At 58.3% G+C, this 25,100-nt stretch overlaps 1 protein-coding gene across 9 annotated transcripts in view; it reads left to right on the plus strand.

Annotated features, from left to right (window-relative positions):
* The first annotated feature begins 263 nt into the window (after positions 1-263).
* LLGL2 (LLGL scribble cell polarity complex component 2) overlaps positions 264-25,100 on the plus strand; it is a 30,254-nt gene continuing 5,417 nt past the window's right edge. For 7 of the 9 annotated variants that reach the window (XR_008425107.2, XR_008425105.1, XR_008425106.1 and 4 more), the window contains exons 1-12: positions 264-399; positions 11,108-11,202; positions 17,920-18,017; positions 19,271-19,352; positions 19,620-19,735; positions 20,149-20,307; positions 22,241-22,403; positions 22,550-22,682; positions 23,012-23,066; positions 23,632-23,786; positions 24,678-24,895; positions 24,972-25,039. Coding sequence is in view for 6 of the 9 variants with exons in the window: in XM_053910835.1 (XP_053766810.1) it covers positions 11,128-11,202; positions 17,920-18,017; positions 19,271-19,352; positions 19,620-19,735; positions 20,149-20,307; positions 22,241-22,403; positions 22,550-22,682; positions 23,012-23,066; positions 23,632-23,786; positions 24,678-24,895; positions 24,972-25,039 (1,322 nt within the window). In the remaining 3 variants the exon portion in view is untranslated. Of the gene's footprint in view, positions 400-588; positions 1,108-8,099; positions 8,182-11,107; positions 11,203-17,919; positions 18,018-19,270; positions 19,353-19,619; positions 19,736-20,148; positions 20,308-22,240; positions 22,404-22,549; positions 22,683-23,011; positions 23,067-23,631; positions 23,787-24,677; positions 24,896-24,971; positions 25,040-25,100 lie in introns of those variants that run through there. The other 2 variants (XM_053910833.2, XM_045190108.3) reach the window with 2 other exon arrangements.

A 25,100-nucleotide genomic window follows, 5' to 3' on the forward strand; every position in this document is an offset into this window, starting at 1 on the left:
GGCGGCGGGACACTGGGCGCAGCGTACAGTTCTGCGACCAGGTGCTAGCAGGTGAGGCCAGGGGCGGGGCGGCAGCACCTCGTGCATATTCACACAGGCTGAGGTCCCGCCTCCGTCCTGCCCCGGGCCGTGGATTGGCCCCAGCATGGTCCCCACCCCTCCGGCGCCGTCCTCCGGTGGGCGGGGGCGAGGCGGGGCCCGGCGCTCCCGGTTCCGCCGGCCCCTCCGGCTCGCCCTTTATGTAAATAGAGGCAGCTCCGCCCCTTGCTTGCTGCGCCGGAGGTGAGCAGGAAGGAGGCTGCAGCCCAGAAACCTGTGGGCCAGCGGCGGAGTGAGCAAGCCGGGTGCGGGCGCCGAGAGTCGCCGAGGCCTCGGGCGGGGGCCGGCCTGGGGTCCCAGGTGAGGCGCGGGCCGGGGCCCACCTAGGCGGGCCCGCCCCCATGGGGCGCCCGCCACTCGGGATGGAGAGGCTGGGGAGGGCCGGGACCCCGGGCTTCCCCGGCAGGGCGGGGAGGGCTGAGTCCAGGTCCGCCTGCCTCGCCCTGGATCCCGTCGCTCTGCTCGTCTAGGGGAAAGACACCTGTAGATAGTGCCACTGGGAACTTTTCTCTGCCTGAGCCACCCGCGATTACAGAATTTGGGTTTTGGGTGTGCACAATAGTGTTGTCTTTGGGGAGCTGGGAAACAGGTGCCCCGCCTGGCTGAGTGCGAGGGTCTCTGCACGCGGAGACTTAGTCCCCGGGCCTCTGTCCCCATGTGCAAGGCGACTGGCCCGGGAGGCCGGCGATCTGCGTCTCCGGTGGCCCTCTCTCTACAAGCGGTCGGCGGCTTAGTCCCCCTGTCCCTGCCATATGGATTCTCTCTCCACCAGCCCTTTGTGCCTCCTAATCCTCGGACGCAGGAAACCCGCGGGAGGGACTTAGGTCTCAGGGCCTTTCTGCGTCTGGTGGCTTTGAGGACAGCACGGAGACCTAGTCTGCTTTCCACGACGGCGGGGGTGGGGTTGCACCGAGGAACGTTGGACTTGGCGAGGAGAGAAAAATTCTGCTCTGCCAAAGAAAGTGTGCGTGCAGAGTTTGGTCTTGGTTCGCTTCGGCTGGACAGTTGGTAGGTACACCGAGCTCGGGCTGTGGGGAACTGGCTGTAACCAGTGGAGGCGTGGTGTGGCCCACTGAGGCTTTCACCTGACTCTGGTGAGCTTTGGGTGAGGCGGGCGGGGCTTAGACTCAAGCCCTTTCCCATGGGGATTCCTGTGCCAGATGCAGGGCGTCTTAACCTGGGCTCTAGGGACCCTTTGCAGAGTTTACAACTGAAGGCTGCAGAGGGGATACTGAGTTCGGGGGAGAGCTGGGAGGGAGTGAGTGAGCCCGGCAGACAGGAAACCCCAGGTGGGAAGAACAGAGCAGCAGCTGCACCACAGAGGGCTGTGGCCCCGTTCTGAGGAGGCCAAGGTCAGAGGTGGTTTTTAAGGAAAACAGTCAGGGCTTGAGTGAACTGAGGTACGGCAGGGGTCCTGGGAGATGGTCTTAATTTTATGAACAGGGAATCCAGATTTGGTTTCCTTAAGTGATCTGCCCACAGCGCTCACTTAGGGCCGTCAGGGGTCCAGCCAGGCCCTGGGGGCGCTGACCAGGGCTAGGCCCTCTTCTTAGAATTTGGACGCGGCCAGTCTCTGGAGGCCACTGGACAGTGTTTCCAGATCATTCTGGATCTGGGATTCATTCTGGGATCATTCTGCATCCCTACTGTACTCCTCATGGAAGTGATGGCGTGTCCCCTTTGGTGGCAGATTAATACAATTTTAATAACTTAGTAATGTCGTACTTAGTAACTTCTTAATACATGGCATTGAAAGGGAAAAAAAAAGCCCATAATTCCAGGTGACACATGTTGGTTTAAAAAATAAAAAAGGTAATAGGAGCTCATAATAGGAGAGATGAAACGTTTTAGAAAATCCAAGAGGGAAAAACGTACCCCTCTTGCCTCACAGTCTTTCTTCAGAGGGAGTGTTCATTAAGTGTTTTAGTGCCTTTCTGAACTCAGGGGTAATTTTGAATTGTGCCTGGCCAATGTCTTGCTGCATGACCTTGGCTTGGAAAATTAACTGCCAAACCTCAGCTGAGCCTTGTTTTACAGATGTTGATGAAAGGATGAAAAATGCCACAAATACGAGCGGCCTGGCTCCTAGCCAGAGCCAGGTGAGGTGAGCTTAGCATCCCCACGAAGCATAAAAACCGTGGTCACTCGTCGGCCTTTGGCCAGATGCCTGGGCCTTCGGGGTTTGCCTGGTGGATTGTGAGGGAATCTGGCATCTCTGTCCAAAAACCAGCCAAGGGGTCATGATTGTTGAGAGCCTCTGGAGGTCAGAGCTTTTAAAATGAGGACGGGGGCAGAGGTAGAGGGCAGTGGCCTCTCCTAACTTCATCTCGTATTCCGGTGGCCCTTGGCAGTTCCCCTGGTCTTTGGGGGAGCCAGGAGGGAGGCCTGAGGGCCAGACCCCTGCTGGGGGCCTGTCCTGGAGCATGTCTGTTCAGGGGTGTAGAATTTAATCTGCTTTGCTTTCTGCTCAGGGAAGAGCTTGCCTGTAGGTATTCTGCTCCCTCTTGGGGGTGGGGGGCACATTCTGTGCTGCTCTGTTGTCATTAGAAGATTTTCTGAGAACTCCTTAGTGCTTTCTTTCAACCTTATTTAGGGAGTGATCTCCGGGCCCCAGGACCCTCTCCCTAGGAGAAAGTGGTACGTGGAGCTGGAAGGTTCGGGGCCTCTACTGCCAGTCTGTGACCCCCTGCCTACCCCATCAGAGGCTTCAAGTATCCTGGGCAAGAGTTTCCAGGGGCAGTATGGGGTTTCCTGAAGGGTTTCTCAGCCTTTCTGGTCCACCCAGTCGTGTCAGAAACAGATGCTGAGACGCCTGAGTTGGGGTGGAGAGGCCAGTGGCCCCTACTCCTGGGTTGGCTTTGCCCAGCTGCTTTTGAGGTGACCTTCCCTCCCTGCTGTAACTCTCAGAGGAAGCTGTCCCTTTGAAGAGTCACCCCACTCCTTCCCCTTCCCAGGAGCCACAGTGGATTCTTGAGCTAGGAGAGGCCTCTCTGGGCGTGGGGACAGGGAAGCTGCTAGGGACCTGACTCTACCCTTCAGGAATTCAGCAGTGACTGGAGCCTTCTCTTGAAACACCTGTTTGATGAAAGGGACCTCTGGGCACAGGACTGTTTTTGACTCGTGAATAACGATACTGCTGTATGCTCCTTGCCAAGGAGCTGGCTATCCTGGAGCCTCGGACTGAGGCAGGGCCCACAAAAGTATCCCCAGCAGGGTGCCAGCATGATGTCCACATGGCCCTGGCCCTGGCCAGAGACTTGAGAACAAGGTGGGGAAGTCCCCTGAGGGACCCTATGGTGCCCCAACACAGTATTCTTTGGGGTTAGCGGCTCCCACCTGGAGAAGACCTCCATCTAGTTGGCCCCCGTTCAGCCCTAGCTATTCTTCGTTCATTAAACAAACATTTACTGGTCTGCGTGTGCGGCGTGGCTCAAACAACACGCATGACCCTCACACGGAGCAAAGATCTCTGCCATCACCCGACTCGCGTGCTAAAGGGTGGGGCACTTGAGCGACAGAAAACAGTGCAAGTAATAAATAATGTGTTAAAAGGCAATGTGAGCTACTGAGTAGCAACTAAAGCAAGGGATAGAGCCCCTGTGGTGGGGACAGGTTGCAACCCAAAAGGTGGTTAGGGCCCTGGCCGGATAGCTGAGTCGGTTAGAGAGTCATCCTGATACACCAAGGTTGTGGGTTCAATCCCCAGTCAGGGCACGTACAAGAATGAACCAATGAATACATAAGTAAGTGGGACAGTGAACAGACGTCTCTCTCCCTCTCCCTCTTGCTTCCTCCTCTCTTTCTAAAATTCAATCAATAAAAATTTTTTTAAAAAGAGGTGGTCAGGGTGGGCCTTGACAAGGTCACACCTGAGCACAGACTTGCAGGGGTGAGGGGGTTCTTTAAATCAAATCCGAGTGTCTTTCATAAGCCAGGGCACTACGCACTGGTGATACAGCCATGGACAGAACAGGGACAGTCTGTTTCTCCTGGAGCTGACTTCTTCTAGAAGCTCCTTAGGACAACAGTTCAAGTTTTGCAATAGGCAGGAGGCCGTGGGATGGGGCCTGATAAGATGAACCAGGCAGCCTACCCACCTCCAGCCCAGGCAAGTTGTCCACCTTCTCTCAGGATGGCTTTGCTTTTCCTTGTGCTTTGCCATATCCAGTCCATCACATCCCTGGAGAGAGTCTGATGCTGGGTGGCAGAAGGGGATTGAGGCCCCCAGAATGGTGATGTGGGGGTGGGGGTGTGTTGGGGGTGGTGCATGCAACTCCCACTTCCCATCCCATCCTCACAGCCAGGCTGGGGAGGAAGCCCTGGAGGAGGAGTCTCAGGTGTAGTGGGGGGACCTTTCCTGGCTTCTGAGACTGGCTTGTGGCTCCTTAGGATGGATAGTGGGGTGGGCAGGTGGCAACTGACCCGGACACAGCCAGGGAGGGCCAGGTCAGGCTGTGGCTGCTGACCCCAGGTGGTCCCACCCAGACTATTGCTGGCCAGTCCCTTTGGCCTGGGAGAGAGGCCTGCACTGGGCAGAGGGTTTTGCAGTCTGGTTGGAGTTCAGGGACTTGGACTCTTGCTAAGCGCTTGGGCTCGATAGCTCTTGGAATTGGTCATTTCATAAGTAATCGTAAGAATTACATGAGATGATGTATGTGAAGTACTTACAGTAGCAAATGGCCATGGTTTTCTCTCAGTCCCTTGTAGTGCCTAATAACAGCAGTGGCAATTATCTGGTTCCCCGCCCCTCTCTATCTGTGCCCTACCTTCGTGGGATGCCCTTTCAGCTGAGGTTTGGTTTGGTTGCTAAGCTGCTGGCCCGGGGCCTGCTTGGTGCCTCTGGGAGATTGGGTTTCCCAGGGCAACATGGGTGCTTGCAAAGCAACCGTGGGCATCTGAGTTGGCGTGGACAGAGGCCGGTGGGAGCAGCAGCTGCCCCAGTCAGTAGAGCCTGGCCCCCCCTCCCCTCAGAGGGAGGTGCAGGGGCGTGGTGCAGACTGGAGGCCCCGGCTGCACACAGGTCTCACACAGGATGTCGGGGAAGGGAGGGCGGCTTCTCGGCAGCAGCAGGCTGTGGGGAGCACAAACAGAGGGGTGAGGACAGCTTGGGACTCACCCTGTGTGTGCTTCTGGGGATCCTGGACATCTCGGACCCACGGGGGAGAAGGCCCGAGATGTCCAGAGTCCTGCCGCTGGGGGCCACCTCTCCCAGCAGATCAGTGGAACTTCCCGAGACATTGAGGGACCTTCTGGGAACCTGGCCCCCTCACACACCTCCAGGACAAACAGGCTGGCTCAGCTTGGCCAAGCCTTGCTCTCATGGGACCAGTTAGTCCAGGCACCCCAAACAGTCCAGTGAGGGGCAAGCACTCTGGCCTGGGAAGCCCCTTCTTTCTTCCTGGGGGACAACAAGATCTGCTGCTTCTAGTGGGGGGCCCAGACAGGCCCACCCCATGCCGTTGTTCCTTCTTTGCCTCTACTGGTCTCTTTACTGAGCTCCGGAGACGCAGGGGTGAGGCAGGGCCCCTGTGTTTTGTGGCTGCAGGGTCTGGGCCAGGATGGGGGAAGGGAGACAGGGTGTGAATTTGCTGGCCTAATGCCAAGGACAGCTCTCCTATTTTTTCCGTGGTGGGAGTTGGGGTGTGGGGAGACCAAGTCCCACTGGCCAGCGGCAACGTTGGATGACTGGGGCAGTGAGAAGGGAAGGAAACCGCTGGGTCAGCTGGCCACGGGGCGGACCGTCTGGAAAGTGAGTAAGAATCAGCCACGGGTCAGCAAGGCTCATGCAGCCTGGCCCTGAACCCTGAGCGTCCACCCCAAAGGAACAGAGCAGGGCCAAGCGGGCAGGGCAGCTCAGGGCATGCGAGATGGGCATGCAGTCTTTAGAAGTTCGGGGATGGAAAAGGTGGTTCTTAGGAAGCCCCCCTCTCAGGGGTCGTGCTCTAGCCCCGGGGGGTTCCCCGTGCAGGGAGCCAGGACCCTCAGAGCTCCTTACGTGCCCAGTGACTTTGCCTCAGACCCTTTGCATCAGCTTGAGGGGCTCCTCCGCTTGTGGGGGGCTCCTGAACTTGCGTCTTCTCCTACACCCCTTGCGGTGGAAGCAGTACTGAGGTGGACAGCGCCCGCAAGTGCGCCAGACCCCGCCCAGGCCCTCCCATAGGCGTTCACAGCAGCCCACTGGTCAGAGCCTGCCAACTAGTAAGGTCCTCCTACCCCAGGACCCGGGAGCCCAAGGTCACACAGATGGTTCCTCCTGCCTGTATGCTCCCTGCCTCTGCACCCGTTTGGTGTCCGTATCCAGGTTAACTCGGGTGGCTGGAGAGGAAGCCAGCCCCTGAGAGAGCGGGAGCGATCCCACCCACAGGACTGGGTGCCTGCTGTGAGCTTAGGGCCACCCTCACACCTGCCCGCTGCCTGGGCTTCACCCTTTTTCCTGTTTGATCCTCTTATCTCTCCTGCCTGCAAGCCAGATAAACCAAAAGAAGAAACAATCAGCACTGAGCCCATGACCCTTCCAGTGGGCTGTCTACTTAGGTTTGTGAAATTTTTAAATAGATTCTCCCCGATTCCTGGATACAGTGCACATGGGCATCCACGTCTTCAGTCCGCTGCCCTTCCAGCACCCATCAGCCCTCCGCGGCGCTGAGCACCTTCCCCTGCTCCCTGTTCTTGGCCACTTAGGTGGTTCTGATTTTCCCCAATAGCTTAATGACCAACCCAACCAGACCGGGCAGAACATTCTCAGAGCTGAATGGGTGCCCCGTCCACAGGGGTATGAGGAGGAGGTTTGGTTAAGGGCTGGGGAGAGAGTGGTCGGGATGGGTTCCAAGAGCGAGGATGTTTTGGAAGGTGATTTTTGATATGCTGCTTGAAGGACAAGAAGGTATTTTAGACCAAAGCGTGGAGACCACTGTGAATGGGGGCTGGGTGGCGGCCGAGCAGGTGGACTGGCCGACACAGGCCAAACCTAGGGGACATGGTGTGGGAGAGGCGAGGGAAGACCACCTCAGGCCCCTGGCCAGGACTGTCGGTGGGCTTCTGGTCGAATCTCACTGAAGCTCTGCTGTGGCCCACTAGGGTCCCCTTCTCAACCCACCTCATCTCCCTCCTTGTTGCCTGCCCTCAGCCCCCCTCCCTGTCCTCATCCCCCTGGAGCGTGCTAGCTTGTTCCGTCTGCCTGACACGCCCTGCCCCTGAATCGTACCCTGGCTGACCACTTCCTATTATTCAGGTCTGGGTGGAGGTACTGCCTCCTCCGTTTGTTCACTCAGGGCGCACTCGGGGTGCTGCAGCGAGGGAGGGGCCAGAGTCCCTGAGTAGGAATAAGAAAGCACATCCTCGCAGGGTTGAACGGGTCACAAACAAGAGCAGTGAGTAAACCAGGCCACCGGGCCCCTGCTGAGGAGAAGAACAAAGCTCGGGAGTAAGAGAGAGAATGTCGGGGGAGGGACATTTGAGTAGAGACAAGGGCGGGAGGCGTCCCAGGCAGAAGGCGGGGCGAGCACATGGGCCCAGGTGCAGAATGGCCACTGAGTCCCCGTGACAACAAAACCCTGGTCACTCTCTCTTAGCATCTGCCTTTCTGCTCTCGCTGGCCTGATCTCGATCTGAAACCATCCCGCTGACTAATTTGTGTACCCGTGAGTCATCACACTCTCCCCGCAAGGCTGTAAGCTTGGGGACATAGGGATCTTGTCTGTCTGTCACTGTTGGATCCCTAGTCCTAGGACAGTGCCTGGTCCATGCCAGACACTGTGCCAGGCACTCGTGTTTGTCATTGCCCCGTTTCTCCCAGCCGACCTGTGTGGGCTGGAGTGTGCCCCCTCTACAGACAAGCTCGCTGGGCCTGAAGGAGCTACCTTGGGGGTCCACCCAGCTTGGAGGAGCTGAGCTGTGGGGGTGGAGTCCTGGCTGCTGGTACCAAGCCCTGGGCTCTCTCTCTCTTTTGCCCCTACCCTCCCCGGGAGTGGACTGAACAGACAGGGTCTGTTCCACACCAGGAATCTCCAGGCCCGGATTCCTGAAGCTTCTCTGCGGAGAACCTGGTGTCTGGGGTGAGTGGAGCTGAAGGTCTGCCTGGAGGTGAGTCCAGCCAGTCCCAGTCCTGTCCCACTTCAGGAAGAGGTGGCACTTTTTTGTTTCTTGACCTGGGCGGTTAGTTCTGTATTGGGTGCTGCCCTGAGGGGCTAACTGGAGTGAGGAGCAGACACTGCAGCTGGCCCACCCCCAGCCTGGCTCCGTCAGCGGGTCCCGGCCCGCTGCGCACTGAGCAGCAGGTCCATGCAAAGCCCCCAGCCAGACCCTTCCAGCCCCCAAACTGCTTGGCTGGCTCTGAGCCGAAGGCTCGTGGGTGTGACTGCGCACACGCACCTGTGCCCTTGAGCTGCAGGGGCGTCATTAGGCACCCTGTCCTGTCGCATCCATCCTTCACCGCCTCCCAGGGACTTGGGAGTTCACCAGACCTGGGGTCAAACCCGAGCCGCCTGGCCTCTGCGATCTTCTTTCCCTTGTGTGTCAAGTGGGGGTATTCCACTCACCCTCCAGGGAGGCCAGTGGGAGGTGAAGGAACGCCCGGGCCCGGGGTCCGGTGTGCCTGGTCTGCAGAGTGCCAAGGAAAGGGGTGCTCCGACACGTACCGACACACGCTAACACGTCAACACTCCTCCGCGCTGCCCTGGCCTGGGCGGTGGGTTTAGGCGGATTTCCCTCCTCGAGATTGTTTGCTTTTTTGACAGTGAGCATGGATTCCTTGAGCAAGATGTTTGGAAAAACTAATAAAAGTAACATGCAAGGGTCTGGTGTAGTGCCTGGCAGGCAGCAGGTGCTCTGAGGGGCATTTGGGTGGATAGAGTACCCACCCATCCCTCCTGCGTGGGGCCGCCTCCCCAGCACCCCCCACCCACCGCGAGTCTCCACATCCTGTCTCCCTCCTTCCTACCTGCACCTCCTCCACCTGAGGCTGTGCCACATCATCCTTGAGCCTGTGGGTCCTTGGCATAGATGGCCCTGTGCCCTGTGGTCCCCACCCCATAACCTGCATGGGTGCTGCGTGGCAAAGCCCAGGTCAGCGTCTCCCTGGAGTCTGCAGACCCCCTTCCTCCTCTAGGGCCCCACTCCCGGCTTCCTCTGACTTCTGACCCACAGACCTAGGCCTGGGGGGAGAGTGAGCACCCCCAGGATCTGGAGTGGCCCATTTATGAGCTTGCGTACCCTCCCCCACAGCTGGAATGTGAGGCCCCAGCTCAGCTGTTTGTTCAGGAGGCTGATGTCACTGCAGGCCCAGGAGCCTGTTTCACTCCCAGTTCCGTCCAGGAGCCTCTGGGGCTTTCCCGTGCTTGTTCCCTGAACCCGCTTCAGGGCCTCGGGTCAGGTGGGCACCCGAGAGTTTCCCAGATACCTGCAGTTCTGAGGGGAAGTGGGGCTCCCCACTCTTCTGTGGCTCCCCCAAAATGTGAAGGCACAAACCTCCCATATCCACCCCTCCCCCTCCTGCAAGTGGTGGCCTTTTTGGTGTCCCCAGAAGGTGACGGTGCTCTGAGGGCTGTTATCTGCCTGTTTCCAGTTGGGGTGGCATTTGGAATGCCCCCCATGTGTGTCCCTGCCGAGCCGGGTGACCTCTCCAGCACGGTCAGCCCTCAGTTGCTCTGCCAGAAGACTCCCCCCATTCTGCTATGCATGATGCTTCAGAGGGACCCCCCTCCCCCATCTTTGACCACACAGGGTCCTTCCATATGCAAAGTTAGTTGTGTTTTTTGCCACTTCCCAAGATGCCACAAACTTCAGGACATCCTTCAGTCTCAGCTCAGACACTTTCTTTCCCCACAGGACAGCCCTTCCCCCACTCTGGGCCAGTGGTCCCTGTGACCCTGTCCAGCACACTGCACGGGCCCCCCTCTGTGATGCCCCAGCCCGGAGTGAGCTCCTCCAGGGCAGGGCCAGCCCATTCCTTCCCCTTTATAGTGTCTCTGGGGTGGGCCTGAGCTCATGTGTTCCTAAGGACAGATCTTGGTGTTCTGTGGTCAGTGGGTGGCCCCGCTACTGGAAGCCGGAAGCTAGAGCACGGTTGATCCTCCCCCCTTCCCCCCAGGATGATCCAGAAATAGTTTCCCCTCAGACGAGGAAGGCACTCTACAGTGGGCGGACAGTTTTGGAGCTGGTTTCTTATTGGGAGTAGGTTTCTCCCCTGATTAGTCTTCACTTGGGCCCATGGGAAAGGGAGCCTTTCTGCACGAACCCCATCAGGTTGGGGAGCCTGGAGCCAGGGCTGCGGCTGCAGAGGGCCCAGCAGCCTCGGGGGGTGGACACAGCTCCACTGTGGGTCCCAAGCGTGGGGTGGGATGGACCAGCACCCCTGACTGCATGCCCTGCGTGCCCTCCCACCCAGGTTCCCAGCAGTGCTGGCTGGTGGGAGCATCCGAGTCGTCACTGAAGTGCCTTCCCTACAGTTAGAAGGCAGAGTCGGCCCTGGAGCGCTCACTCCCTGGAATTGCCAGGCCTCTCCCTACCCCCAGCAGGCTCCGGTCTGGGAGCCCAGCTGGTCAGCCCTTGCATTCCCACCTCCCAGCCGCTCTGGAGAGAGGCTTGTGAAGTTTCCCTTTCTCTTTAGCTGGAGTTTTATGGTTTTTCAGAAAACAGGTTAACAATTAAGCTAATTAACCTGAGGGCCTCTAGGCCTCCTTGTTCCTGCAAAGCCTGGGTAGTGGCTTCCTCCCCCAGCTTCTCCGCTGGTTTTATAAGGCTACAGGTGGCCAGAAGCAAGCGTTAGAACATTAACCAGTCCTGGGCCTCCAGGTACACAGGGACAGGTCCCAAAGGACCCAAGCTGCACAGATGGAGCTTGGGGAAGCTGAGGATGGGGGAGCTGATCTGGCCCCGGGCGGCCCCCTAGATACTGGGCTTGGGGAGAGGGGTCCATGGTGGCCTGGGCTCAGCCTGGCAGACCTGGCTCTGGGGGTGGGCTGTGTGTTTGCCTTACCCCGGTGCTCAACAGCTTCTCCTTTCTCTCCAGGGGGTTGCTCACCAAGCAAGATGAGGCGGTTCCTGAGGTCAGGACATGACCCTGCTCGGGAGAGGCTCAAGCGGGACCTCTTCCAGTTTAACAAGGTAAGGGGACAGGAACGGGGGAGGCACACTCAGGTGTCTGTGGTGAGCACAGTGCTGTCAACCTCCCCACAGGCTGGGGCTGGGGGCGCCCAGGTTGTCTGCACCTGGATGAAGGTACATACTTGGCTCTGCCTGCAATGCCTCATGGGAATCTGACTCTGGAAATAGGGTTTGATTACAGGGCTTTCCCAGGCAAGGCCAGTGGATGCCCTGGAGGGCTGCTTGTCCCAAGTTTCTCACCAGCTGTGTCACCTCTGCCAGTCAGTCTGCCCCTTCCAGACTCAGTTTCCCCACCTGTGAAACGGGGATAAAGCAATCTGCCCTGTCTACCTCCTCACAGGGTTGTTGAGGTGGCTCAGGGACAGAAAAGGAGAAAGGACGTTGAACCCTGTAGGGTGTGATGTGCTGTGATGCCAGGCCCCTCGGGTCGTGGCCACAGACCTTGGCTGTGTCTGCGCTCCTCACATTGCCCCCAGAGGAAACGCTACTTTCCCTGTTGTAGAACACACGGTTCCCTCTGCAGGCTCCAGGCCTGGTGAGTGGGGTAAGGCACCCTGGGGAACTTCCAGGGCTGGCATTTGACTACCCCCGACACCATACCTGCTCCAGGGACCCCAAAGCCAGAGTAACCTGTCACCTGAGACCCCAGGGAGGGTCCCAGAAGTCCCACAGGGCTTCCCCCAAGGGGACTGGTGCCTGAGAAGGCCAGAGCTGTAAATAGGAGGAACACAGCGTGGTTTATTAGCTCCTTGGCCACCTAGCAATCTGTGGCCACCTATAATTAGCCTCTCTCCTCTGCTTTGATCCAGGCCGTTGGCCTCCCTGCCCAAGCTTCCTTCTGCCCCAGCAGGGGGACTGCTGGAAAAGGGGCACCGGGGACCCCTCCAGGAGGTGGTGATGGTCAGGGGTCCAAATCTGGCTTCACCACTTAAAGCCAGTGACCCTGTTCTTGTCCCCCACATGGAAGCAGATAATTTTAAGTGCTAGACACAGTAGTCCAGGAACTTTTGCTGCTGTTCCCAAAGCAGCCTCCCAGGGCGAGAGCTCCCAGGCGCTCCAGGTGGCTGGGGTCCCAGCAGGCCCTGCCATCTTCCTCTGACTCTCTCTACCTGAGGGAGATGTTGCTCCCCTCCGGGCTCTGCTGCCAGGCCCCTGGGCCCGAGCTGCCCCGGAGAGCTCCTCCTCCCACTGGCAGAGGAAAGCTGTGGGCAGGGCTTTTGGGTCTTGGGGAAATGGGATGTAGGTTTTGGGAATGGGGAAGCTCAGGATTCTCGGGGGCCTGCCACTCTCCTCCCAAGGGAGCAGCCCATGGTTGCTGAGTACTGCTCTCAGACCCCTGCACCAGCTGGGGGGTCCGGGGTGACCCCTGTGTGCTTCCATTACCCCTGGTGACACCAGGATCTCACACCCTGAAAAGGTGGCCAATTTCAGGGAAACCGGATAAACAGGCTCAGCAAGGAGAGATGAACCCCCGCCCCAAGTTCCCCTGTTCAGCAGGGTGTGGCTGGGGGTGCGGCTGGGTGGAGGAGTCATCCCTTCATGCCCCACAACTGGTGGTCCCTGCAGTTGCCACCCCCCCCCCCCCCCAGGCTGGGTAAGGATGGGGGAGGGAAAGCTTCTGGAATTCCTTCCTCCTTTCATTCATTTGCAAGAATGAGCACCTATTGCATACATTAATACAGCACAAGGCTGGGCTTGTGGGTGTCTCCGATGATAAGACCTTAGCCTCTGGGAGGGAGGGGGCTGATGGTCTGAAATTCCACTTGTCAGGAGTGGAGAGGAGGAAGGGGAGAGTCTGCTGGGGTGTGGGGACTCTGTGTCATCTGGGCTGGGATCAGAGGGTGAGGCCAAATCCTGGAAGATTTGGGAACCTAGGTGGTCCCACCCACACTAGCTCCTCCCCTGCCTCCCGCAGGCTGCTGGGTGGAGGAAGGCTGGGACCCGGGAGTCAGGGCCTGACACAGCAGAGCCAGGGGTGTAAAAGGCTGTGGAGGTGTGTAACACACGGTTGGTGCCGTGCCAGGGCTGGCCTCGTCCTTGTGACGACTCACAGGTGGGCCGTGCTCCCGTTCCGCAGGTGAGGAAACTGAGGCGTTCGGGCCTGCACGTGGTGGAGGGCGCTGGCTGGGAATGAGGACCCCTGGTTATATCTGCCAGCCAGCTGTGTGGCCATAGGGCGGTGGCTTCCTCCCCTGAGCCTTAGCGTCATCTTTGCCTGGGAAGTGGTCGTCTGTGGTGTGCGGTGGGTCCTCAGGCTGTTGGGAAGACAGAGGAGGCAGCTGGCAGGACCGACCAAGGGGACTGATGGACTCGCTGGGCACCTCAGTAGAGAGGAAGTGACTCATGTTTGTGTAAAACCCCTTCCTCAAAACCCACCCCCCACCAGCCTCCCCGCCCCCGCCCCTACCCCCCGTGACCCGACCAGCCCGTTGATAAGGCTGCCTGGGCCCTTCTTGCCTGAACAAACCATGTGCTCCTGCCCAGCTGCCCGGCCAGAGCCAGGTAGTTTTGTCTTGGCATTTTCGTGGCTGGGCCCCTGGTGTCAGATGACAACCACACAGGGCAGGCCAGGTTGCTGCCACCTCCAGGAATCTGAGCTGACCACACCCAGTGTGGGGCAGTGCCACCCAGCCAGCCTGCTGTGCCCCTATGGCCCTGGGCAGCACTCCTTCCCGTCCCCCCAAGGGCTGGAGACTCCTCCGCCCTCCGTCTTGGTCCGGCCCCTTGCTCAGGGCAGGATGAAGGACCCTGAGCTCCCTGACAGACAGCCTTTGCTGTCTCCCTTTGGGAACCAAAATGGGGCCCCGGGGCCAGAGTAAGACAGACCGGGCTTTCTCTCCCACACCAGGCTCATGTTGCAATCAGCGGCTCCTGCAAATCTCTTCTTTCCCAGCCCCCTGTCAAAAGGGTTCATTGTTCTCTCTTCTCTTGGCAGAGGTCACCTGAGCCAGTAGCAGGTGGGGGCAGGGCCAGGTAGGCTGGAGGCTGAGCTCAGAAGGCAGGGGAGGGTGGCCCCAGTGGCTGCCAGGCATTGGTCGCCCTCTCAGCTTGAGCCTGAGCTGGAGAAACTGAGGGCTCAGGCTGGGAGGCCCCCGGAGTCCGTGCCTGCTGTCCCCACCCCAACCTCCGCCCTGGGTGCAGGCATGATCTGGGGGGCTGTGTGCCTTGGGAGTTGCACAGCAGGCACCCCTGAGGTTGAGCCCACCCCCACCCCTGTGCCCTGTGGTGCCTTCTGTAAGGGAGGCCACCCACCCTCCCTGCCCTGGGGACGGGGAGCTGTGCCTAAACCCAGCCTGGAGGGAGGTTGCTCCCCATGGGGAACTGATGCTCCAGTAGGGGAGGGCCCCTCCCTAGGACCAGCCCTCCCTGGGACCTGGGGAATCTCCTGTCACCACACTACTCGCATTCGAACCCAGTCTCTTGACCCCTGGCCAAGTAGGTCATTGTGAAAAGGGACCGTTGGTCCCTCCAGAGCTGTCAACTCGCAGAAGAATTCCGAGAGGTACAGGGAGTGATGAGAACCTTGGAAGAAAGCTGTGTCTTAGGGGTCAAGGCCTGTGTGCTCTGGGGGGCGAGTTGGGCCTTCCCGCCACTGTCAGGTGGTCTTAAAGTCTGTTGAGGTTGAGACAGGACAGCCCTGCTTCATCTAGTCCCACGGGTGCCCTCCTGTTTATCAGACGTGAAATGAGGCTCAGGGGAGGCACAGCGGCTCCCCCAAGGCTGGACCCCTTCTGAGAGGCAGAGGGTGATACAAAGCGTAGTGAGCCAGACTCAGTCCTTGACTGAGTCTGGGTTTTTAATTTTATTGATTTATTTTGGAGAGAGGAAGGGAAGGAGAGGGGGGTGATGAGCATCAATCAGTTGCCTCTTGTGTGCCCCCTGAGCAGGGACCAAACCCGCAACGTGGGCATGTGCCCCAACCAGGAATCGAACTGGCGACCTTTCCCTTGTGGGACGACACCTAGCCAGTTGATCCACACCAGCCAGGGCCTCCTTCAGGACCTGAGGGAAATGAGGATTGAGTAGGAGTGCGTGAATGATTGACTGATCGCTTGTCTCCCTCTGGATTAGGGAAAAGAGGCTGACCCGAAGTAGGAGTGACTCAGGTGAGATGTTAGAAGAACTTCCTGCCAGGGAGTCGGTAGAACGGCGTGTGGCCTGAGAGCCTGACCATAAGCTTCAGGCTATTTTCTCTTCGGCTTGACTTTCCTGCCCACGTCCCGAGGCAGAACTATCTAGAGCAGCGCTTTGCCCCAATAGGAAATCAGTATGAGCCACATATGTAATTTGAAATATTCTAGAAGTCGCATTACCAAAAATTTTTAAACAAGTGAAATTAATTTTAATAAGTTCTGTTTAACCCAATATATCCAAAATATTGTTTCAACATGTAGTCAATATAAACTCATGAGACTTTTTAGTGTACGTGTGTGTGTGTGTGGGTGTGGTGTATGTGTGGGGGGGGTGTGTGTACAAAGTCTTTGGAATCCCAGGTGTATTGTACCCTTACAGCATATCTCAATTTGGACATTAAATTTGCTTTGGAAATACATGAGCTGTATTAGAGTTTGGAAGACTCACAGATGAAAAAGGAGATTCAAAGCTTGGTCCCCATGACTCCAGCCCCTACCTATTCCTTTGGAACCCAAGAACATACCTAGAAAGTTTTCCGCTAGCTGCAGTGAGCATCCTTTCTTAAATTTGTTAATAAAAATGGAATAAAATTAAAAATTCTGTCCCTGGGCGGCATTAGCCACGTTGTGAGCACTCAGCACCAGCTTGTGGCTGTCGCACAGGGTAGCTCAGGACGCGGGCCTCCTGCCGGCCTCCAGGCTCCTACCGGACACCCCCAGAGTCCCCCAAATCCTGGAGGCCTTGACCCTGAGCTGCTGCTGGTGCTGGTTCTGGGAAAACACTACCATCCCAGGAACCTTTCCTGAGCTTGGGCTGCTGACTTCCTGAGGCCCCAGCAACCTGGGGCTGGCTGAGGCCCAGTGGGGGCCCCTGGGGAAGCTTGTCCCACACACCCCATTATGTGCCTTGCCCTCCTTTTCCTGGGGAATGTTTACATTCCAGACACTCTGCTATCTCCCCAAGGCTTTTCTAGCCTCTGCATTTTTTGCATAGCTGAACAGGGACCTGGGCTGGCAAGGGGCTCCTGCTGGGTCACTTCTGCCCTTCCTGCTGTCCATTCCAGGTACAGCCATTTTCAGGGCAGACTGCATTCCTGGCAAAAAGCCAGGCCTGAGGGGGCCTCCCATACCTAGGTGTCCCCAGACATCCTCAGAATAGGCGCTTTTGGAGCTCTCCTCCCTGGCCTGACCCCAGCATGGGGCCTCCCCCCCCATGACCCACTAGACGGACAAGCGGGTGGGCATCCGTTGGGTTTGCTGAGTTACCATGGCAGCTGTCACCAGGACCCCCTCTTTCTGCTCCCCTGAGGCCTGACGAGGCAGCCAGGTGAAACCACCGCACTGGGGCAGCTCGTTCCTGCAGGGCAGGCTCCAGAGCCGAGGGGAGAAGAAAAAGCAAGTCTTCAAAGCAGGTGGTAGGCCCCCTTTGCCTGCTCCAATCTAGTTCTGCAGGCTCAGTACCCCCTGGGGTGGGCGCTGAGGGGTAGGGTTAGCCGAGTAAGACACAACCAGAAACCTTCCCGAAGATGATTTGTCAGGGTAAATCTGAAGTGTTTGTACCCCTACCTTTCAAACCTGTAATCGCACCCCTGGGCCACCTGACTGAGGAAATCCTCAGAGTCGCAGGCAAAGGCAGGAGTCCGAGAGTGGTCATCGATTCAAGTGGCGATTGCAGAACCCCTAGGCACCAAGAAGACGCTGAACCACAGAGGCCTGGTGAGGCAGGGCGCCTCCACGTCGGGGGTGTCCATCGGCCGCTGAAGAGCCATTCCGGTGGTTTTAACAGCCTGGCTGGTTGTAGGTGGGAAACAGGCTACAGAGCTGCTGGCATGTGTGTGTGTGTGTCTATGTGGCATGACCCCAATTATGTCTCTAAGTGTGCTCTAAGTGTAGACACATGCTTGCACTCACAAGCGTGGGAAAGATGCTCACACTGAGCTGTGAGTGAGGGTTACTTCTGGCTGCAGGAATGCGGGTGGTTTAGGTCAAACTCCTTTGTATGTTCCAAATGTTCTGTGGTGTGTATGACTTCTATCGTAAGAAGTGAGCAAAAGCGTGTGTCTGCAGCAACTCTCAGGAAGCTCCTCCTCTCCGGGAAGATGGAGAACTCCCAGTGATAGGAGGGCCCCGGGGAGAGCAGACATTCAGGGCTGGAGGAGCCCGGACAGCCCGGAGCTCGGAAGGGCCGCCGCGGGTTCCTTCCGCAGCTGTGGTGAAACCAGGCCTCCTGAGCAATGGGGTGCCTTCACTGTGCCAGCCTCCTAAAGCTTCCTGCACCCCCGTAGGAGGGCTGGGTTGGTTACCCACAGTATACATACATGGTGGAAGAACTGAATCAGAGTTATTGTAGAGCAAGTGGCCAGCATGGTGGCCAAGATCAGGGTCAGGAATGGGCTGAGGATGGGGCCCAGGTGGGTCTGGAGTTGCCCCCACACGTGGGTGTCTGGGTAGGAGCCTGATTCGGCCTCAATTCCTCCTTCCTGCTGGGGGTGGCTCTGTGCTTCGGCCTCTCTCTCTGGCACCGGCCCCTCAGCTGGAGGGGCAGAGGGGCCGTGTCTGCAGGCCGGCACGGTTCTCATTGCAGACGGTGGAGCATGGCTTCCCACACCAGCCCAGCGCCCTCGGCTACAGCCCCTCTCTGCGCCTCCTGGCCATCGGCACCCGCTCCGGAGCCATCAAGCTGTATCCTTTCCGTTCCCCCAGCTCCCCCCCAGGGAAGCCCTGGAAGGGGCGGGGGCCTTGGCATCGGTGAGATGCAGCAAGGACCCTCACCCTCCAAAAAAAGTGAGTGTAGATGACCCTTCTTGTTCCCGGGTGTCCCAGATATCCTCACAGAAGTCGGCCCTGAATGCAGTAAGGGGAGGCAGGCGGTGGGCCAAGAAGTTTCTTTTAAACCTTTTTCCCAGCAAGAGTCAGTAGACTGGCCCCAGGGCCCTTTCCACACCAGAGGCAGGGTGGCCCTGGGGGAGGGGAGCAGTGCCAGGGAGCCGCTGTCCCAGAGTCTTGCCCACCGTGCACACCCCACATGCACACACATGCACCTGAGAGTAGAGTGGGCCCCTGGTTGTCGGGGACAGTCCTTCCCTGGCTGAGGATGAACATCGTCCAGTTGGGTCATCTTTTATTTAAGGCATTGGTTCTGGGCTGTTTCAGAGGCAAGCCCACAGGTCCCAGGACAGGGGACCGACCGCTGCTTGGCCAGGCTGGACTGGGCTACCCATCTCGGCAGTTCTGCCTGATCTAACCTGAGCTCCCAGATTGAGCTAGGGTGGACCTGGGGGAACTGGGAGGTGGAGAGCCACCCTCTATCACCTCCAGCGATGCTGTAACTCCCTGTTCCTCTCTGAGGAAGCATAGGCGGGGGTGGGGGCGGGGGGTAGCTGCACCTGGGCTGGGCTGGGCTGGAGGTGGTGTAAACATGGGGCAGGGGCCCAGGTGCCATCTCGGGCTCAGCCCTCCCCCAGCTGGTTAATCATTGCCAGGCCAGGGCCATATCCTGGGTAGCAGTCCCCTTGCCGAGACTCATGGCCACAGCTGTTGGGGGTGGGCCCACAGGGTGCCCCGTGTCTTCTCACGGATGCCGCCAAGCGGTAGCTGATGGGTCTGTCGCAGCTCAGGTTGCGGGCTGGGGGTAAGGGTGGCGGTGAGCAGCCTAACAGTTGCCAAGGTCTCACCCTTGTACAGAGTCATCCCCACCCGCCTGGCTGGGATGTTCTACCTGGTTGGCTGTTTCCACACTCAGGGGCCAGGTCACTGGCCAAGGCCCTCTGACCAGGGATGCCCTGTCTCCTCCCCATCCATGCCCGGGTCCTGCTGTCTGGGGAGAGGGCGAGTGTTGACACTCCTTGCCGTGGGGGCCCAGAGGCCCTTTCAGTCCGACAGGCGAGGGGTGGTGTCCTGCCTTTGGGAGCTTTTCCTGAGCCTGCTGCTCCTAGCTATGGTGCCCCTGGGGTGGAGTTCATGGGCCTGCACCGGGAGAACAACGCTGTGGTGCAGGTCTGCTTCCTACCTGGCCAGGTGAGGCCCCTCTGTGCCCTTCTTCCTCTCAGGTCTTCCAGAGGGGCATGGGGGGAGGCAGGAATTTGGTGACCCTGGCTTTGGTGCTGATGGGAGGACCTGGGACCACCACCTTTCCCAGCTGTGGCTCTCGGGCCATCCTAAGACTGGCTAGGGGCCTCTTGGTTTCGGGGCTCTCTGAGGCTGCCCTGGTGGGTAAAGGCCACAGTGAATGCCGGCCCTCCCTGGTCGACAAGACAGCCATGCCTGCCCCCATTCCCTCCCCAGTGCCAGCTGATCACCCTGCTGGACGACAACAGCCTGCACCTGTGGAGCCTGAAGATCAAAGGCGGGGTGTCAGAGCTGCAGGAAGATGAGAGTTTCACGCTGCGGGGCCCTCCAGGGTAAGGACTCTGTCCCCTTGCTCTCCCAGCCAGCCTGACCTGTGCACCCAACCCCAGGGTGGGATCACCCTTTGAAGGTCCTATGGAGCCCTCGGTGGTCTTAGCAGGTGTTTGAGCCAACACGTGCCCACCCACAGGTGCTCTGGGAGGAGTGGGTGGGGCTCAGGAGGCTCCAGTTCTTCCGCGCCCTAGGCCAGGCTCTGCTATCTCTCTCCTGTCTTGGCAGAATGTAACCAATATCTCTGTCCAGGCCTGAGACTCTGTGGGCCCGATCAAAGGATGGCACGGGCCTGCCTTCCTGGGCTTGGCCTTCCCTGGGGCCAGCAAGGGCAGCTGGGGGTCAGGGAACCTATGCACAGGGACTCCCCTGCCTGGGCAGCAGCCAGCTCACAGGTGGCCATTCCTGTCCACAGGGCTGCCCCCAGTGCCACACAGATCACTGTGGTCCTGCCACATTCCTCCTGCAAGATGCTCTACCTGGGCACCGAGAGTGGCAACGTGTTTGTGGTGCAGGTGCCAGGCTTCCGCACGCTGGAGGACCGGACCATCAGCTCGGACGCCGTGCTGCAGCGGTGAGTCTGCAGACCCTGTTGCTGCGAAGAACCCATTGCGCTGAGCTGAGCGTGGCCCTCTCCCTTTGGTCCCAGCAATGTCTCAAGAGATCACGATTTCCCTCCTCCTGGGAAGTCTATGGGGGTGGGAGGAGGGGCTCAGCTCCACCCCCATCCCCCAAATCGAGAATATCATCCCATAGCATCATGGCACTAAAAGGGGTCTTGCAGGTAACTTGTCACCTCCTTGAGAGACAAGGAAAATCAGGCTCCAAAATGGTTGTGCAGTGCCACCAACTCAGTGTTCTTGGCGCTGATAGCATGTATTTCGAAACCCCCTGGGGGGTGCTCCACAAGGGGCCAGGTGAGGCACAGAGCTCCCTGCGTGAGCAGGGGCAAAAGCTGCTGATGTTTATGCTTTGGGGGTCTGTGCTAGGTTTCCATTTGCACGTGGGCTCCGTGGCCAAAAGCCTGACAGCTCCAACCCTGTAGGTTCCTGCAGATTGGGAAGCTTTGCTCCTTGTGGCATCTGAAGTAGCAAGGGCATCAGATCGGGTGGGTCTGAGGGGCAGGGAGGAGGCTGGGGGCTGAGACTCTTGCAAAGGAGCAGCTTGGAGGTGCATGGCTCCATCCTGCTGCACGGCTTCCTCCCCCCTCCCCCCCCGCCCTCCCATTTTTGGGGGGAAGGGAGGGAGAAAGAGAGGGAGAGAAATATCTACGTGTGGTTGCCTCTTGCGCACCCCCTACTGGGGACCAGCCCGCAACCCAGGCATGTGGGAATCGAACCGGCAACCCTCTGGCTTGCAGGCCTGCTCTCCATCCACTGAGCCACACCAGCCAGGGTGGTTTCCTTTGATATTATTACTCCTGATGCTTCTCTGTATTTTCCAAGATGGTGTATTTCTTGCATTGCATACTTTTAATTTAAGAAAGATTTGTTTTTAAAAGTATAAAAGTAATATATCATTATAGAATCCTTGAAACATTACAGATAAGGTTGAAGGCCCCTTTGACCTCTCACTCCCAATTCTAGGGGCTGGTGCTAGCAAGGTCCGGTGGACAATATTTGTACGTGGGGATGCACCTAAATATACAGGGATTTGCCCTGGCTGGGGTAGCTCTGTGGATTGGGCGTCATTCTGCAAACTGAAAGGTTACCAGTTCGATTCCCATTTGGGGCACATGCCTGGGTTGTGGGCCAGGTCCTGGGTTGGGGGCAAGAGGCAACCAATGGATGTTTCTCTCCCTCTTTTTTTCCCTTCCTTTCCCTCTTTCTGAAAATAAGTAAATAAAACCTTTAAATACACACACACACACACACACATACAGGGGTTTGCTTTGGGACATAGAAATTCCTTCAGGGTCCAGGCTGTTTTCATTCCCTACTCACCATCCTCAGTGTTGACTCTTGGTCCCCTGCCTGCCCCCTCATGGTCTTCTGTTGGCTGCCACATCTCCAGACTTCACATCAGCATTCCCAGCCCAGAGAAGGAGGAGAGGATAGAGCTTTGTTTTGTGGGTCTTAAAAACTTGTTTTAGTGAAACACCACCTCCTTACAAAAATGCACAAAATGTGAATGGACCGTTTAATGGATTGTAAAGTGATTGTCTGTACGCCCACCCCAGGCAAAGAAATAGAACATGCCAGCCCCTCAATAGCCCCCATTTGCCCTTCCCAGTATTGACTCCCTCTCTCCTCCCTCCCACCACATCGACCTTTCTGGAGATCACTTCCTTGCCTTTCCTGCATTTACATCCTGGTGGGTTTGTAACTGTCACTGTCCTGTTCTACGGGTGGCTTCTCTCTCCCCTTGGCAGTGAGCTCTAGTGGACTTTCTGTGCCGGCACCTGCAGAGCCCGCTGCCGTGTGGAGTGCCGTGTGCAGCTGAGCTGTGCTCTCAGCCCCGCCCCTGGGTGCACATAGGCGTGGGCTCACCATGCTCCCTTTGCCCAGGTTGCCAGAGGAGGCCCGCCAGCGGCGGGTGTTTGAGATGGTGGAGGCTCTGCAGGAACACCCTCGAGACCCCAGTCAGGTCCTCATTGGCTACAGCCGGGGCCTCATTGTCATCTGGGATCTGCGGGGCAGTCGCGTGCTCTCCCATTTCCTCAGCAGCCAGGTAAGTGGTGCCTGGGACGGGGTGGACGCTAGGGGGCTTTCCCAGACCCCACCATCACATACAACCCTGTGCCAAGGTGCGAAGGGGCGGGTGATGGGGCCATCGCCCTGATCCCAGCCTGCGCTGTCTCCCTCTCCTCCCCGAAGCAACTGGACAGTGTCTGCTGGCAGCGGGACGGCCGCCTGATCGTCAGCTGCCATTCCGATGGCAGCTATGGCCAGTGGGCTGTGTGCGCCGACACCCAGCAGCTGGAGCCCGTGCGCAGCTGTGTGCCTTACGGTCAGTGTTCCGCACCCCTGGTGAGGGCCTGGTCCTGCTGTGTCATCTGGGACTGCTGGTCACTGTGCGAAACATCCTCTTGTTTCCCAGTCGGTCTCTTCTGCATCCAGGTGTAGGCGCCCACCTCACAGAAGTAAAACCTGGGCCCAGAGAGGTGACAGCTTTGTCCAAAGCCACACGGTGGGTTTTGTGACCCCCATTGGGCTTTCTCAGGGCAAGACTCCCAAGCATAGGCCTACTGAGTGCAAGTGGGGTGAGGAATCTGCTTGCGCAGCCCCGTGTGCCCCTAGGGTGGGAAGGCCCATTCCAGCTAATTCCTTTTCTTACAGGACCCTTCCCTTGCAAAGCTATTACCAAAATCTTCTGGCTGACCACCAAGCAGGGGTAGGTACCCGTGCTCTGTCCTCTGCCCTTTCCAGTGTCTTCCTGGAGGGCTGGAAGGCCTCTCAGGCCTCTGTGGGGAGGGCAGGGGGTGGAACTGTGCCTTAGGGTCCCAGGTTGAGGTCTCAGACTCCTTGGAAGGGAGAGAGGGCTGCTCATACCTCTCATGGCCAATTCCCAAGAAAGCACCCCATTCTTCCCCTCAACCCCCCTGGAGAGATGATTCAGATCAGCTGTCAGACTGTTTTTGCAGCAGGCTGGTTTCTTTGAACAGAATCATGCGGGGGGACCCAATGCATAAGCAGAAAGAGGGGCAGCTCTGGTTGAAGCACAGTGGTTGAGACACCGACCCACAGCCTGCGTGCCACCACCTCCACCCAAGCGCGCCTGGCCTTTGCAGTCAGGAGGTGGGGGTCTGCCCCACCCCCTGCTGGGGACCTTGTGTGGTTGTTACTCCCCCTGAGACCAGTGCCTCTACAGAGGCCAGTCACAGGGAAGTCCACGCTGCCAGCTCGGCCTGGTCCTGTCGGGAGCCCCAGCCCACCCCCCTGCTCTTCTGTGCCTGTAGGTTACCCTTCACCATCTTCCAGGGTGGCATGCCTCGGGCCAGCTATGGGGACCGCCACTGCATCTCGGTGGTCCACAATGGCCAGCAGACAGCCTTCGACTTCACATCGAGGGTCATCGACTTCACTGTCCTCTTTGAAGCGGACCCTGCAGCGGGTAGGAGCACTTCGGGGGCAGTGTGGAGGGCTAGCCACTGGCAGGTGTGGGGACACCGGCCTGTCTGTAAATAAGCAGGAGGGACCCGCACAGACGTTCGCAAACCAGCCACTCCCTGAGTCCCCACTGATTCCCTTCTTGGTGCCGCTGAGGCAAGCAGCTGCAGTCCATCCCATCCTCCCCTCCTTGTCTGGCCAGTGGCTCCGCCCATGCTGGCCACACCCCCTGCCTGCTCCATACTCTCCTTGCCCTTTCCTGGCTCAAACGGGGTTTGGTCCAAAGAGGGCAGGCAGATCGATACTGTTGGGTTTCCCAGCCACCTGGCTAAGAAAAGGGCGTCCTGGTGTAGACACGGTGAAGACCTTGTAGGCTGGGGCAGAGGGTGCGGGATGGCCAGCTCTGAGCCAGCTCCCTGGAGCTCGGGCGGGACGGCAGAGCCCTGGGTCAGCCTTACCCGAAAGGGCTGGTGTCAGAACCTGCAGAGGGGCCTGGTCTGTTAGGGTGTTAGCTGTAGCTTTTTCATAGATATGCTTTGTCAAGTTGAGGAAGTTCCCCTCTATTTCTAGTTTCCCCTCTATTTCTAGTTTGTCTCATAAATGGGTTTGGGGTTTTATCAAATATTTGCACACAGTCATGTGGTTTTTATTTTGTAGGCTGTTGATAGATAGTATGAACTGGTTTTCCAATGCTGAAGCAATCTTGCACACCTGGGGTAAATCCCACTTGGGCATGGCGTATATTCCTTTTTACACATTGTTGGATTTGGAGCTTGTCTATAAAACGCAGATTTCCTGGCTCCAACCCTGGAGTGTCAGATTCCACAGGTCTGGGCCAGGATGAACTGCTTCCCGCTGGCTCCTGCAGCCGCTGACCCTTGGCCTGTCCCCCCAGCCTTTGATGACCCCTATGCCCTGGTGGTGCTGGCCGAGGAGGAGCTGGTGGTGATTGACTTGCAGACGGCCGGTTGGCCGCAGGTGCAGCCCCCCTACCTGGCCTCCCTGCACTGCTCCGCCATCACCTGCTCCCATCACGTCTCCAACATCCCCCTGAAGCTGTGGGAGAGGATCATCGCCGCCGGCAGCTGTCAGAACACACACTTCTCGCCCATGGTAGGCCCGGCCCCGGCCCCGGCCCCAGCCCCAGCCCGGAGCCAAGCTCTCCCACTGACTTCACCTCATTCTCTAGGCGTGGCCTATTGACGGGGGCACCAGCCTGGCCCCTACCCCGCCCCAGAGAGACCTGTTGCTCACGGGGTAGGTGATCGAGGGAGCATACCTCCTGTACACCAGGGTATACAGGGTGGGAGCAGAGCCC

Source organism: Desmodus rotundus, chromosome 9, assembly GCF_022682495.2.
Source record: "Desmodus rotundus isolate HL8 chromosome 9, HLdesRot8A.1, whole genome shotgun sequence".
NCBI classification, from domain to species: Eukaryota; Metazoa; Chordata; class Mammalia; order Chiroptera; family Phyllostomidae; genus Desmodus; species Desmodus rotundus.